The sequence below is a fragment of the Sphaeramia orbicularis genome, chromosome 17 (assembly GCF_902148855.1).
Source record: "Sphaeramia orbicularis chromosome 17, fSphaOr1.1, whole genome shotgun sequence".
Lineage (NCBI taxonomy): Eukaryota > Metazoa > Chordata > Actinopteri > Kurtiformes > Apogonidae > Sphaeramia > Sphaeramia orbicularis.
In genome coordinates this window covers 10,451,200-10,466,191 of record NC_043973.1, presented here as the reverse complement: position 1 = coordinate 10,466,191, position 14,992 = coordinate 10,451,200, and the positions used below count along the sequence as shown (strand labels likewise).

General features: G+C 37.6%; 1 protein-coding gene across 1 annotated transcript in view; it reads right to left on the bottom strand.

The window, feature by feature from the left end:
* LOC115437343 (rho GTPase-activating protein 29-like) overlaps positions 1-14,992 on the bottom strand; it is a 55,206-nt gene that overhangs the window by 28,413 nt on the left and 11,801 nt on the right. Inside the window, exon 3 of the mRNA XM_030160566.1 lies at positions 668-811. Coding sequence (XP_030016426.1) covers positions 668-811 — 144 coding nt within the window. The remainder of the gene's footprint in view (positions 1-667; positions 812-14,992) is intronic.

Here is a 14,992-nt window from a genome sequence, read left to right as displayed (position 1 = left end):
CAGTCTTTCGTTGACTGATCTAATACTGGCTCTCCTTTGTATCCTCTTTTCACGTGCTTCAGATTAGAATGTCTCTAACCAGGTACAGATTGTAGACATGCATTCTTAGGAAATGGGTCACAACTCAGATATGGAGATAGAAGGTGAGCTGTTAGACAACACACCTCGTGACACGGAAAGAATGAAGAAACGTGGATGTGCCTGGCCGGCGAGCGCCCTGTTGCGGGGCCTCCTTTGCGGCTGAAACGTGGAATGCAAATTACAGCTGTAGAGATTCTTGTGAGCAAGTCAACAAGTGAAGAATTACTTTTGGACCGGATCGCATTTCGGGCAGATGAACTTGTGAGTTGAGATTGCTCTTGTTTGTATTCATTCAGGCGATGAGAAATTATTCTGTTGCTGAAGGAATAATAACTTTGCACATAGTGACCTTTTAGAAAACCAATCTCTTGAGCCAACTCTAACCAAGTAGAGATCAATAAAATATTCCTGTGGGATATTTCCCACACTGGTGTAAATGACTGACGTGCACCCATTCTTTGGCTGAACCAGTAATGCAACAATAAGATTTCATGCCAAGATAAATGTGCAACATCTGGGTGTCTGCATGTGTTTACCTATGTGTCTGTGTGCAACTGTGCATGCTGGTGAATTACTTATTACTGACCTTTGACCTTAGCGATGACTGTGCCAGCTGCTCCCAGGATGTCCACCGAGTTAAGGGTCTGGTGTTTGGCGATGACGGCTTTGAGGACACGGAGTAACTCAGCTAGACGTTCCTGCACCACCTGCTGAAGATCATCCTGGAGCTCTACAAAAACAAAAAGAAAAGAAAGTAAAGCTGGTTATTTTAAAGCACTTTTTATAATATTGTTATCCAAACAATGACCTAATCCAGTCCCTGACTATAAGGGTCTACTAGCTGCAAAGAAAACCTTTTCATGGTCTCTACAGCTTAAGGTAAGATAGACTGCAGACTTTGTAAGACTTTTTAATGCCACTCTGAATGAAGTTTAAGACCATTTCAGAACAAACACAAAACTAAAGGAAAAAAACCCCATAGATTATTCCGTAAGGTTGAGGGTTTTCCCTCTCATTAAGACTGAAGACACAGCACCTGAACTGACAAAAAGGAAAAACTCCACTCTGGAGAGAAGAGACATTAGACAGTATTATCCCAAGTAGACAATGCTGTTTTCTCTCTAAATATATAAGCTCTTAAAAGTGGTGGTTGTCAGTTGTTTGTTTAATTGGAACTATAGTTTAACATCATCAGTGTGCAGATGTGGTTTGCATTTCTTTGTGGTATGTTTTAAAGACTGTAATAACACTTTAACCTTCTTATTTTTAATGTAGCCACTTCATTCACCAAGGCACATTGCTAACAATTTTAATACTGATGTATAACCAAAAAAACAAAATAACATAACATGCATTTGTAATCCCCCTCAGCCAAATATAGTGTAAGATTCTGTTGAAAGTTACTGCCCTATAATTTAGATTAGATTGTCTTTGTGTAAAATTTATTACATACATATTTATATTTGAAAGTACTCAGATATTATAACTGCACAACGCACAAGGCCATTTGACCTTGAAAAAGTAGGTCACGGTCACCTATTTTCAATGGGCTTCTGCTCTATGCCAATATGTATCCACAGTATAAATTTGGTGCAGATATCTCAATGCATTCTTCAGATAATGAGATTATGTTGAATGGGCAGACAGACAGAGGCGACAAAACAATTACAATACCCCTTGGCCGAGGAGCACAAGACAAAAAACAAAAAAAAAACATCCTGTTGACCTGCTCTGACTTATATGCTTGTTTTTGTTTTGTTTTTTGATGTGATGTGTGTAACTGCACATGCATAAGCCAAATGACTGCATTAAGCAGCTCACACTGACAAACTACAAATTCACTATATATGATGTGTGAATGATCCATGTCTGTGTTGTTTTTGTTTATTGTATGATGATTCACTCTTGAACCGCATTAGGAGACTGTTAACAGAATCGCCCACTGTGGGATAAATAAAGTTATCTATTTATGAAAAATGTCTTCATTGTATGCACTTATTAACAAAGTCAAAAATACCTCATAGAATCCTACTGCCCATGTTTTAGCATTTTAGACTTTCTTCTAAGACTTTGTAAAGATTTCTGAATGACATTTAATCCCACTTAAGGCTTACTGTTAAACTGAGTGAACTGAATGCGTATTGAAGATCCAGGAAAAACCTGCTTTTTAACAATGTAATAGAAGGCCGGGTCATCTAGTCATTATTCATTAGTGTTAAGAATTCAGTTAATAAAACACTAGAAAACTATGAAAAACATTGCCCAGGGTGATGTCTTCAAACATCTTAAAACCCAGAGCTATTCAGTTTACAGTCATTTAAAACCAAGAACGACTTGGGTTTAAAACATAAACAATGAATGGAGTCTTTTCCATCCCATACTTCTGTCATCATCACTATTAAATGTATCCTTCAGAGCAGAGGTTCCGAAACTTTTTCAACTTCAGACCCAAAGGTTAGCTTAACTGCAGTATCTCCAACGTTACCAACATTACATCTTGAACTCTCTCGGAGTATACCCGACAACAACGCACACCCTGTTGTCTAAGAATGAATAAGTCTCCATCCAAACTTTGGTACTGACGACCCTGAATTTATAAGAAGGTGGGAGCAAATTCTGAATAGATGTCGAGAGGCAGTGCAGGAAACAGAAGTTCACAACCTCAGAAAGTCAGATGAGATCGTCCACCTTAAGGAAAAAATGATGAATACAATAGGTTCATTGAGGACGCAACTCAAGAATAGAAAATACAGAACCACCAACATGATCTGAATGATTATAAAGAAGGAAAGGTTTATCAGTGTCAAAAAACAACTTAAACTATACCTGTACTGCTCATGCTTATGACATTAATTGTGCATTGTGTGTTATTTATAAGCAAGAGAGGCATAAATTTAGTAAAAAAAAATCATCATAAATGCACCACACTGGACCTTTTCATTACGTAAATTACGGACAAGGGCAGAACCTATTGGAAGCAGCCATTGCCATTCGTTAAGTGACATGCTCACATTGCTTCCGGGTGATCAAGTGTGAGTAAACAAGCAGCAGTCCGTGAGCAAGATTGAGTCGAAAGCATGTGTTTGTTTTTGTTGTTTGTGCAGCCGTAAGCTTTGCACTCCATCATTGTCCTAGAGACGCAATCCAGAACTGGTGGAACAGACACAATATTACTAAAATTGTACTTAGTTCGCTTAAGACATTTCAAGTTGTTCATATTTCTTTAGGTTATTCATATTTTTTGTGAAAGGATAGTTTGTAAAAGTAAGTTTTTTCATGTAATTTTACTTTTACTTTTACTTTACTTTTTACTAAAATGACTGTAACATCCTTGATTGTTAATACCTTCAGTGTAATTTTTGCATTTTATGAATTCATCCCACGGGCTGGACTGGACCCTTTATCGAGCCGGTGTTTGCCCATGGGCCATATATTTGACACTTGTGCTCTAAACTCTAATGACCCAAAAAAAATATTCATGTAATGTAGAGTCATTACCATGGAGTTGAGCTTGTGTCGGGTTGATTCTTGCCATTCCTCTGCACATTGTCACATACATTACGTACAGTATTTACTCTAGTCTTAGTCATTTTCAAACTATGACTCTTAATGAAGGTATGTTGCCTTCTTAGCAAACAACAGAGACAGAGGACAAAGGCAGTTGTGGTTGAGAGACGATGACGTGGTTGTTGCAGCAGCACAAGCCTACGGTGATGCAACATCTTCTCTGGTCCCTTCAGGCAAAGAGTGACACGTAGAACAGCGGAAGAGACGCCTATGTATGCAAACAGGATACACTCACACTTACAACATTCCCACACACATCATAATCCTCATAACTGTTTAATGATGATCTGCAAGCAGATCATTATCCTGATCGCCATTTTTCTTATATTGTCGGCTAAAACACTTAGTAAAATAATTTATTTCACTTCTGTATATGTTGATGTTGAGCAAACATATTTATCATTAGAACTGGCTTGTGTGTTCTTCCTCTAGATTTGTGAAATGTTCCCATTCTTGGCAAGTGTGAACTAGAAGTGATATCTAAACAGAAAAAAAAACAAAAATAAATGTCTTTCCAAGCAATAAATCACTAAATCCTGCAGGTGTTTTCCTTGCATTTTCTGTTCTATCTCTTATGTTACTGTCATCTTGTTTTGCTTTTTAAAATCATTTATGCTGTTATCATAACCAAATGTTGTTTTTAATGATAAATTTCTGAAATGTTCTACAGTTTGGCAAGACTTTGTCACAATCTGACCTTAAAAGAAAAGCTGAAAACCACAGAGATTTTACACTGTTTCCAATGTCGTGTTGAATAAGAACTTAGCTTATGCTTATTTTCATTCTCATTCTGAATTAATGAAATCAACTGATTAACATGCACTAAATAGGGCTGCATGATTTTGGCCAAAAATAAAATTACAATTTTTTCCTCTAAAAACTCAATTTTCCATTTTGATTTTGATTTCTGGGTGAAACTACAAAAGAAAACAGAAGTCAGCATGTCGTTTTCATGTGCAATGCATGCTCCCACTCTGGTGTGTGATGATGTTTGAGGTACTGAAATAAGTTGGTTGTGCTGCTGTCTTTGACAGATATCGCCTTCAAGCAAAGGTTGTAGCGAGGAACGGTTTTGTCTTCATCGGGAGCTTGCCGATGCCACACCAATTCCACACAACCGACTTGCTCCTGCTATTTTTAACTATGAACTTCTCATGCTCCTTAGCAAACACCATTTTTGTACTGGTGTGGAGACCAAAGAGACTGTGGAGACCGCTCTCACAGTTAGGAGGAAGAGCCTACGGTAGTCCAGGGGCATGGCCAGAGATACGAGAGAGATGAAATTCAAATTGACTATTACCCTTTTTTAAACATCGTCCTAATTAAATAATCCGATTTCGATTTAAAATTGATTAATCACGCAGCCCTAGCACTAAATCACGACATTAGTCTCCACATGTGTTCTTCTCTTGTTGCATCTTTTACACATTTTCTCTAGTTGAAACAGAACTCAGATTGCACTATAAATGAACGAAATGAGCACGAAATCACTAAATCAGACAGAATAGTAGGTGTGTGTCCTTTTCATTATTACACCTCTTATGTCGTTCTCATCTCGTTTCATTTTTTACACCATTTGTATTGTTTTGCAAACAAACATTGTGTTTTCTCTGCAGTTTGACAAGAATTTGTGATCATCTGACCATAAATGAAAAGTTTAAAGCTACAAATAACCAGATTTCATTGTGCTCATCTTAATTAGCATAATTAATTCTTAAAAATTAAATCAATTCATTAACTTAGCACTAGACCACAAACCTAGAAACTCCAGATGTGTTCTCTAGTTATGACTTGTTGCAGCTTTTACATTATTTTTACTTTATTGCAGCTTTTTAGAACAATCCAAATGTATCAGGTTTCTTAAACTTTCAATAAGGTCCAAAAAGGGTCCTTTAAAATTACTGATCAAGTAATATTAATCTTTTTGCCTTCTTGATCTTTTGGTCATATCATCTCATAATACATACAGTAGAAATACATGTGTTTGATGTTTTTACTCCTTAGCTTCTGAATAGACTCAACTGTAGCATACAAGCGTTATGTGCCATGAGTTTATAAAATGAAAACTTTAATTTGGAAACTGAATACCAAAGAGTGTGCAGATACTAAATGGTGCTTAAGAAATACAGTTTTGAATGTGATTTGGGGTCAGCAAAGAGCTATTATCATATAAACATGTTTCTTTTTACATAGATGAATTAAGAAAAAGCTGAAGAAGAGGTTGCAATTTTCCCTTTTACCAGCGAGGTTTCAGAAGATCATGGTCGAGTAAGAAAGGAATGTACAAAATGCATTCGGATCACTCCTCTCCCCTCATTTTGTCAACCATATCACATCTTTCAGTCATTCCATTATAAATGTGAATCTTTTTTCTAGCAGAACAAGGCAAGGCAGAGGAGAATAAAGCCTGATGTATGTGTATTACGTACTGAAGTGAGGGTAATCCTCACTTTGTACGCTTCTGCTACTTCCAACAGTACAGAGTTACAGTCAGATTTACAGATGATGATAAAGCTCTAAAAGGCTTTCGAGAAAGAAAAAAAAAAAACAATTAAAAGTGGAGAAGGGATGACTTTCCTCTAATCAACAGCAGAGGAAGACAGTCGGTCTGATACAAGCTAATCAGCTCTGCAAGCTGGTACAAGACAATAGGTGAGCAGGGGCAGGCTGGAAACAGAAAAGTCGTCTGTTTTTCATCAAGGCCACTGCACTCAGCGGAGGAAGGGAGAGATGAGAGGCTGAATTTATTGGAACATTAAAAGGGGGAGTGAAAATGAGCGCCTGGATATTTCTGCTCCTCTGTTATTCACACACAAAGTCTTATTTAATGGATAAAGAAGCACAATTTACAGATTCTGAGTATTTCATAAGAACAGGAGAGGAAGACTAAGAGATAGGGAACAAAAACAAAGCTCTGTATTTTTAGGAGGAATAATAAACCAAGTGTTATACATCTAATGGAAGATGCCATTTTTATTTAAGCAGATCAAAATAAAATGCTTCCCTTCTTAGGAATGCTTTGGTCAAATGAGTGTATTAAGTCTGTTTATAGTGATTCTTAAGACTCTGTTAGGTCTGAATGTGTTTGTTTAGTTCACTTTAAGCTGCAGGAGATAAAGTAAACAAAGTCAAGACGTTCAACAAGTTCAGACCGCCTCGCTACCGTAGCTCAGCAACTACAGATGTTCAGCTGTGCAGCAATCCTCAATTTACACAGAAGCAACATCACATAAAACTCTGTTACAAATGTTTTATGCTATTGAGGAAAGTGTTTAAATGGTTTTTCTACTTTATGAAAATCAGGCTTAGACTCAGATTGTAGGATATGAGCGGTGAACAAAAACCGGCAGGGTACTGATACTGACCCAAACAGCTGGATCAGATGCAATGGTTTCAATCCACAGGTTGATCTATTAACAGGAGTTTTTACTGTGCCCAATTATTTATTTTACAAACTAGAAGCACTCGGAGAGCGCAGACCTCCACCAAGGCTGATCAGTGGCGCCCCCCGTGGGCCCCCCCACACCCGATCACCACCAAAATTTAATCATTTCTTCCTTATCCCATTTCCAACAAACCCTGAAAATTTCATCCAAATCTGTCCATAACTTTTTGAGTTATGTTGCACACTAACGGACAGACAAACAAACAAACAAACAGACAAACAAACCCTGGCAAAAACATAACCTCCTTGGCGGAGGTAATAAATATTTAAGTAACTTTATATGTATGTATCTATTTATTTTTTACATTTGAGTTAGAAAACAGTGCCTGACATTTGGTCTGATGCTGATTTACACATAACAGTATGATTCCAGTGCAAATTGATTATTAAATAAATTAAGCTTACTGGTATTGGATCAGTACTTGATAAAGTCCAACACCCAAAATTGCAAATCAATGTTAGTATCAGAATCCCAACATAAAACCGTACTGACACAAATTTCATTGTCTCGTTTGATTCTTTACTTGATTGAAATTATAATGATCTGCCTCAGCCCTTATGCAGACACAGGAAACAACTGAATGAATCTCAGGTAACATGAATAAGCTGATATAAGGCTGTGTATTCTGATGATCTTAAATAATACATAACACAAATTTTCATAATATCTGCTTTTCAGAGGAATGCACTAATTGTGTCATTAAATGCATAAACAACTAGAAAAGCACTTGGAGAGCGCAGACCTCCGCCAAGGCAGATCAGTGCCCCCACCCCCCCGATCACCTCCAAAATTTAATCATTTGTTCCTTGAGCCAGTATCAACATTTCCTGAAATTTTCATCCAAATCCATCCATAACTTTTTGAGTTATCTTGCACATGGACGGACAGACAGACAGACAGACAAACCAACGCCGGCAAAAACATAACCTCCTTGGCGGAGGTAAATATGAGCAGATTTCCTACTGGTATTCACTTTAAATGGACCAAGTGCCAGTGAAATTACTGTCTTTTACAGAATGTTGCATCATGAGTACTTTGTACTATTATTATTATTGTCCAGGACCATTCTTCCCCGCTGATATTTTTACATGTACAAGTAGATATTATGGAGTGATGAATGAATACTCCCCTGGATGGGTTGATGGAGGGGGCTTAAAGAGCTGGCAGCAGTAATTCAATGCACTGGCATTGGGGCATTAGAGGGAGATCTGGAAATTGCAGAACTTTAAATAGATTGACAAATTAGAGAGTGTTTGATAGATGATGTGTGGAGAGATAAGCATATCTGCAGTGCATACTGCAGTGCACCTCGACTTGTCTGTCTGAACTACCTCACAGGCTTTGCTCCATTTATGGCTATTCTTCAGCATCTATGGGCACTCAACATGTTCAATTAGTCCGCTTTAACCAACAGGAGTTTGTGTAAAGTGTTGTTCTGCTCTCACTGAGGGAATATAGTACTAGAGAAATTTGAATTTTAGACACTGAAGGACGATAGTAACTTCATGAGCTGGTCCAACTTGCAGTACACTTGGTTTCACACAGCTACTTTGCTGAAACAACTGTGCAAAACACATGGTTAGAGATAGTTTATGATTTTATGAGAATAGTACAACTACTTTCAGTTCATTATTGAACAGCAGCAATAAATTGGACTAATATCAAATACCCAGACTTTTAATACCAAACACAGCACCTGCCATACATGTACTAGGCCTATGTCTCATGGGTATTGTCAGACTATTGTAATTCATACCAATCCTACATGATACTCGAATAAGAAACCCATCACTCCTCACCCTAAGCCCACCAGAGCCAACCTAGAGGAAACTGGGAAAACCTTTAACAGTGTACTTTGATTAGAGCTGCAACTAATGACAGTTTTAATAATCGATTAATCCATTCGTCAGATAAACACAAAAGACTCAATTCTCAAAGATCGGTATTTAACCCAAAGCAATATAAGCTTTATAAGCTAATATAAGCTTGCAGACAAGTCACTCATGATTACATCCCTGCAATGGCTTTGGGTATGGTTAGCGAGTACTAGCGCGCTACCTTGACAGGTTATGGCTAGAAACCAGCAAGCTATAGTCATCAACCAGCTCTGGTAGGTAACGTTAGTCTGGTGGCCTGATAAACAGAGATGGATGAAAACATTATAATTATGATGACAGTGTCTAACTAGCTGGCAGGCTAAAGTAATCATGACATGTAGGCTATATTAAGCTAAGTTTATGTTCCCAGTGGCCATGACAGCCCCGTTTACCTGAAACATAGTGCTCTGTGGGATTTTGGCCATTTTTTTCTCCATATTCAAGTTTTGTTACATTAACGGTACACTGCGTTTCAGGCAAATGGGGCTGCTGTGGCCACCGGGAACATAATGTAAAGCTTTAAAAAAAAAAATCTGGCCCAGCATCCGAAGCCACAGCACATGCTGCTCTGTGTTTTCCTCTATTACACTACACAGTGTGCGGGCACACCTCAATACTAACATGCTCAAGACCCAACTAATCAACTGCCGAATTCATTGCCAACTCTTTTAAGAATCAGTTTGGTTCAATTTAATCAATTCGTTGTTGCAGCACTAACTTTGATAGAAACTCAATTACATTTCACAAGATGTGAGAAACATTGTGATGTTGATTGTGGATCATACCTCTATCTCAGCTCTACTCTGGACAAAGATTGGTCTTCAAATCTACAAAAATTATAATCTTAATGCTTTACTGTGAAGTCACTGATAAGTGGCTGTCTCCATCCCAGGATTAGAGAAAAGGTTTCCTGTAAAGTAGGGGGGCTCACCTGCTCAGCTACCCAGAGGCAAAAGGTCCCTGACCCTCCAACAGCACACTTTGAAGTCCCCCACCCCCCCCAACCCCCATTCTGACACTGACAATGGCTCTTCATTATTTACACTTCAAATCTCCTCCTCCTCCTCCTCCTCCTCCTCCTCAGTTGTGGTCATTGGGGTATTATTATTCAGCCCACTCGTGTTTATAGATTTCCTTATCAAAGTCATGTGTGTTTGCTATTTCCATATAAGAGTGAGCCCTAATGAGTTGCACACATGACAATTTTCACTTTGCGTGACACAAGTGGATCACGACTGAAGATGCGGCAGCTGAATCACAAATGTAATGAGGATAATAATCATTCATTTACCTTGCCTATAAAAAGAAAGCGTTTTTAATTAGACTAATCTTCTCTTCAGAGGCTTGAAGGAGACACGAAGAGTGCAGACAAAACAGTGGCTGTCAAGAAGTAGCAGTAAAAAAACAAAGCATGTCCCAAAGCAGTCTGCTGGAGTACTACTATTACAAATTCAAGACAAAGTACAAGCTGAAAATACACAGACAATTTACACTTTAATTACCTCAGCCAAGATGTTATGTAATTACCCATATCTGTCTGCTGGTTTGAGTGTCAGCCAGACGACACAAACGCTACGGTATGAAACTTGGTAGACAGGTAAGGACAGACAAAGTGACACAGTCTGGGATTTCTTTAATTTTGAATGATAAGGTAAGGTAAGGATAAGACTGACTGATGAATCCATGATAAAAAATATTCCCCGGCCCTTCCCCTCTAACAAATGTCCGGAAAATCAGTGCAGACTTCTTTTTTTTTTTGCTGTAATCCTACCTATGTATACAAACCAACAAACTTGAAGCAGGACTGTAGGGCTTTTAGTTCACTTAAAGTACAACAAGACAAAGCAGTGATCACACTTAAACAGTCCCTGTTTTAATTTCATTTTACTACTGCATATGTGTGTATGTTGTATTTTACAGATATGGATGTTTAATGATGAACACGTTTGAAATGCTTTGGATATTTTGTGTACATAAATCTAGAGCAAAGCATATTAACTATAACATAATTTTGTTCTTAGCATCATATTCATAACATTATGTTTGGAGCACCACTGTCATGTGAGAACCAGGTACAGGATCCTGAAAAACTCAACTTTTTTTGTTTTCAGCTTTGTAGTGCTATATACGAGGGCGGTTCAATAAGTTCATGGCCTCACCCAGAAATACTGGTTGTTATAATACAGGATGTTACATTCTTTCGTGATGGGATAGTGATGCTTGAATATCGATGGACCAAGTGCATTGCTGTAAATGGAGATTATGTTGAAAAATAAAATATAAATTATCAGTCTGTGTTGTTCTGTTCTGGGTGAGGCCATGAACTTATTGAACAGCCCTCGTATATAGGCCATATATAGCCTATATATACATAGTGTTTTCATAGGTAATACATACTGCTGATACTGTAAATACTGTGTCTACTTTTATTTTGTCTATTTTTTTTCAAATTCTATTTAGCTCTGTTCTTATCTTAGTTTTGCAAAATTTTATATTCTACATTACCACATTATTTTTAGTTTTTGTAATTTTATATTTGCACTATTCTTGTTTTGGTGCTGTTTTTTTTTTTTAATACTTCATTTTTAACAGATTTAAAATTTTTAACAAAAAAACGATAAAAACGACAATGCAAAGACACAAGAAAAGCATCAAAAAGCATAGACAGATAAGTATCAAAACTTAAAGTACAATGGTAATAAAGTGGGTCAAGGAGTCACAATATTATCCCATCATGAAAAGAGGGTTGAGTTAGCTAAGGTATTGTCCTGTTTCAGTCCATGTCATATCATTCAGATATATTCTCATGTTGCGTCAGATCATGTCCACATGTGCGGAATTGTTCCTCTGTGACATCATCATAGAATGGGCATCTGTACCTGTCTACTAGAACTGACTGCTGTATTTCAACATTCATTAAGGACTTTCATACATTTTGCTATTACATGTATTTGAGAACACACATCCACCGTCAAGTCTACAAATACAAACATATGCACAGATTGTTGTTGCACACAGACAACTACATATTGGTATCCTTGTTTTGGTGTTTTATTAATATTGTTTCACTGACTGGAATAGCCCTCCTGATTTCATTGTACACACAATGACAATAAAGGCTATTCTGTTCTGTTCATCCCATAACATCCAGATCAACATTTGGAGATCTGCGGTTTTCACTGACAGTGAGGATATGACTATATCTGAAAAGCTAAAGCTCAGACAAATCGAGTAGAAGTATAAAATAGTAGTTACAATCCACTACTGCAAATCTATTTCTACAACCTGCAACTTGCATCTACTATTGGTTTGCAGTTGTTCTGTAGACACTAGAAATGTAACGACAGTGGAAATAATGCATGAATTTTGTGCAACTAGTTACGAATATGCAGACTGATCATGCATGAATGGTTCTTTTACTCTATTTCATAGGAGCTGTCAAACATTACCTCGTTAATATATTAGTTTTATATCTGAATACATTTTTTCACAATTCTTTATTTTGCTATTGCTTTACCACTTGTGATATGAAGCCAGAGAAACATTGTATGAAATATCACTAATGCCAGACTTATTCAAGAAGAAACACCATGTAACCAATGGGACTGTGCATGTACAGTACAGTCTGTGTACCATTCTGCTACTTAGATCGGCGTTATTTCCTCCCCATAAAACCCACATTAAAATCTCCAGACAAAAGAATTTCATTCAGAGATGAGAAACAGTAATAAAGTTATCAAAACAAGGTCAGATTTTGTGTGACAGCTCATACCGATCGCCGCCATTGTTGCTGTTCAATTTGTGTGGGAGGATGTGTGCTCACTGCAGCGTGAGACAGCCCACAGAAAGCTGGTCAAAATCAGCCGCGAGTGGGTTTGTCACAACAATGGCATCAAAAAAACAGCACACTGGAAATTTGCTGCCGATTGTAAAGTGGATGGGGGGGGTGCATGCCATTGTTTTGGTAGAGATAACAGTGGTGAGGCATCGAGCTGGGCCATATTGTTGAAAGGAAGACCCCCTGCCGAAGCCAACGCAGCTCTGGGTTGCTCTGTCTTTCTTTATAGCGATGGGACGGGCTAGGGTCCCAGCTGCGCTTCACGCTCGGTCTCAGACAATTTATTTTCTCTGAGATCAGGACCTCCCTTGCTTTGAGGAAAATAAATTCACTATGAAAAGTAAATGAAATAGTTTCAAACTGATAAGACTAAGAACACACAGTGAAAAAATAAAGGGTTTTATCCTCTTGCAACCCAGCAGTACATTTTTTTTGCAAAAGTTTCATAGCTTTATTAAAGAAAGAAAAAAAAAGACAAAAAAAAAGTCCACTGCAAGGCCATGACTAAAAACAAAAAAGATATCTGGAAAAACTGTTGCATTTTGCCATTTCAAATCAAAATAGTTATTTAATGTAGAAAAGCCAGGACTTTTACTTTCCTTTGTCACAGGAGGATATAAACAACACCAACCATTTCTGAAATTTAAGAGACTGGAAATAGGCCTAGGTCATCATTTACACTGACAAAGGATTAATAGTATAGCCTACATATCAACCAGTTATTAGTTTCATTACTGTTTCAGTTCTACAATAGGTGCATGTGCAAACATGTGCTTAAAGTACTATTAAATTATGACTGTGTGTGAGTCAAAAAATAAAGTGGCTTTATTTTCACTATATGTCCAAATAACTGTAAAAAAATAAATAAATAAATTAAGACGTAATTAGTCCACTGGCTTAATTTTGAAGATCCAGTTCACATTCTTTCTTAAAAGTGTTTCACAGCGCTGCTTCAAATAGAAAAGATCACTTTTTGTTAGGCTAATCTTACATTTTTTAATAATAAGAATTATGAACATGACTATTCAAAATTTGAAAGAAAAAATATGCTCTTTCATGTGTCATGTGTTGTGACCAGAAATGATCCATAAAAGACCCACAAGCTTTTTAGTTTAGGTTTTGAGACTTATATGTAACAAAGGCTCAATGTGTAATACTTGCAAAGTGTACAGTTTGGACAAGTGCCAGAGAATAATCATTCATTATCATGTCATTTGCAGGTGTCAAAGCGTTGAGCGACTGAATGAAGAAATGCATCTGTCATTTGTGGAAAGGTTTGTCACATAGACAACACAAGACCGTGCATGTAAGACACACACAATAGTTTCATACTGTCATTCAAGCAAACAATCCACTAAGGGGAATTCATGTAACCACATTTTTTAGTGATTTTTCAATACTGTAGTAATTGTAAAAGTATTCAGCCCTGCTGACTCAGTTTCTGTTCTCTCTCCACTACTTTCTACCTCTCTTTACATTGTCCCAAAACCAAGAGAAAAGAAACAGCTTACAGTAAGTCAAACATTTATTTCTTAAGTTGTTGGGTGTGGGTTGATCCTTTGTGTCTGTAACAGACAAAGACCCAGCAAATCAGATTCTTCAGGTGGTCTGGCAAAGGTTACAGCCTCCTCTCACCCCACTGATAACAACAGGCAATCAACTGGCCTGTCTGGACACGCGATGGGTGATACTGGGAACAAGCCCGAGCAGCTCTGGTGACACATGGCGCTACATGGGAAACAGCCTCAGGGCTAATTCTCCTCCTCACTGGAAGGAGAGACGGTCACAGATTTACACCTAAAGCAGCAGCAGCAGCAGCAGCAGCAGCACATGACCGACTAGCTGTTCTCATTCCAGCATGGAGCGGCGCTGTTCTCTGAAAATATCTTGACATTTTCTTTTGTTTTATGCACTTACTATCGTATAATCTTGCTATGTGATGTATTCAAATGGAGCAGTGTGTAGGGTTAAGAGAGTCTGATTTTATAATGTTTACATATAGATCCTATAATGTTACCTAGTACTTTTGTTTTTGTTCATTCTAATTACAGACTTTAACCCATAAAGACCCAAACAGCCAAAACCATCTACTGATACCTGTTGATCCACTAATCCTATCAATACATGTATGGTTGGTGTAAAATGGAGATTTTTTTGTCTTTTCATGGTTATCAGATATGACC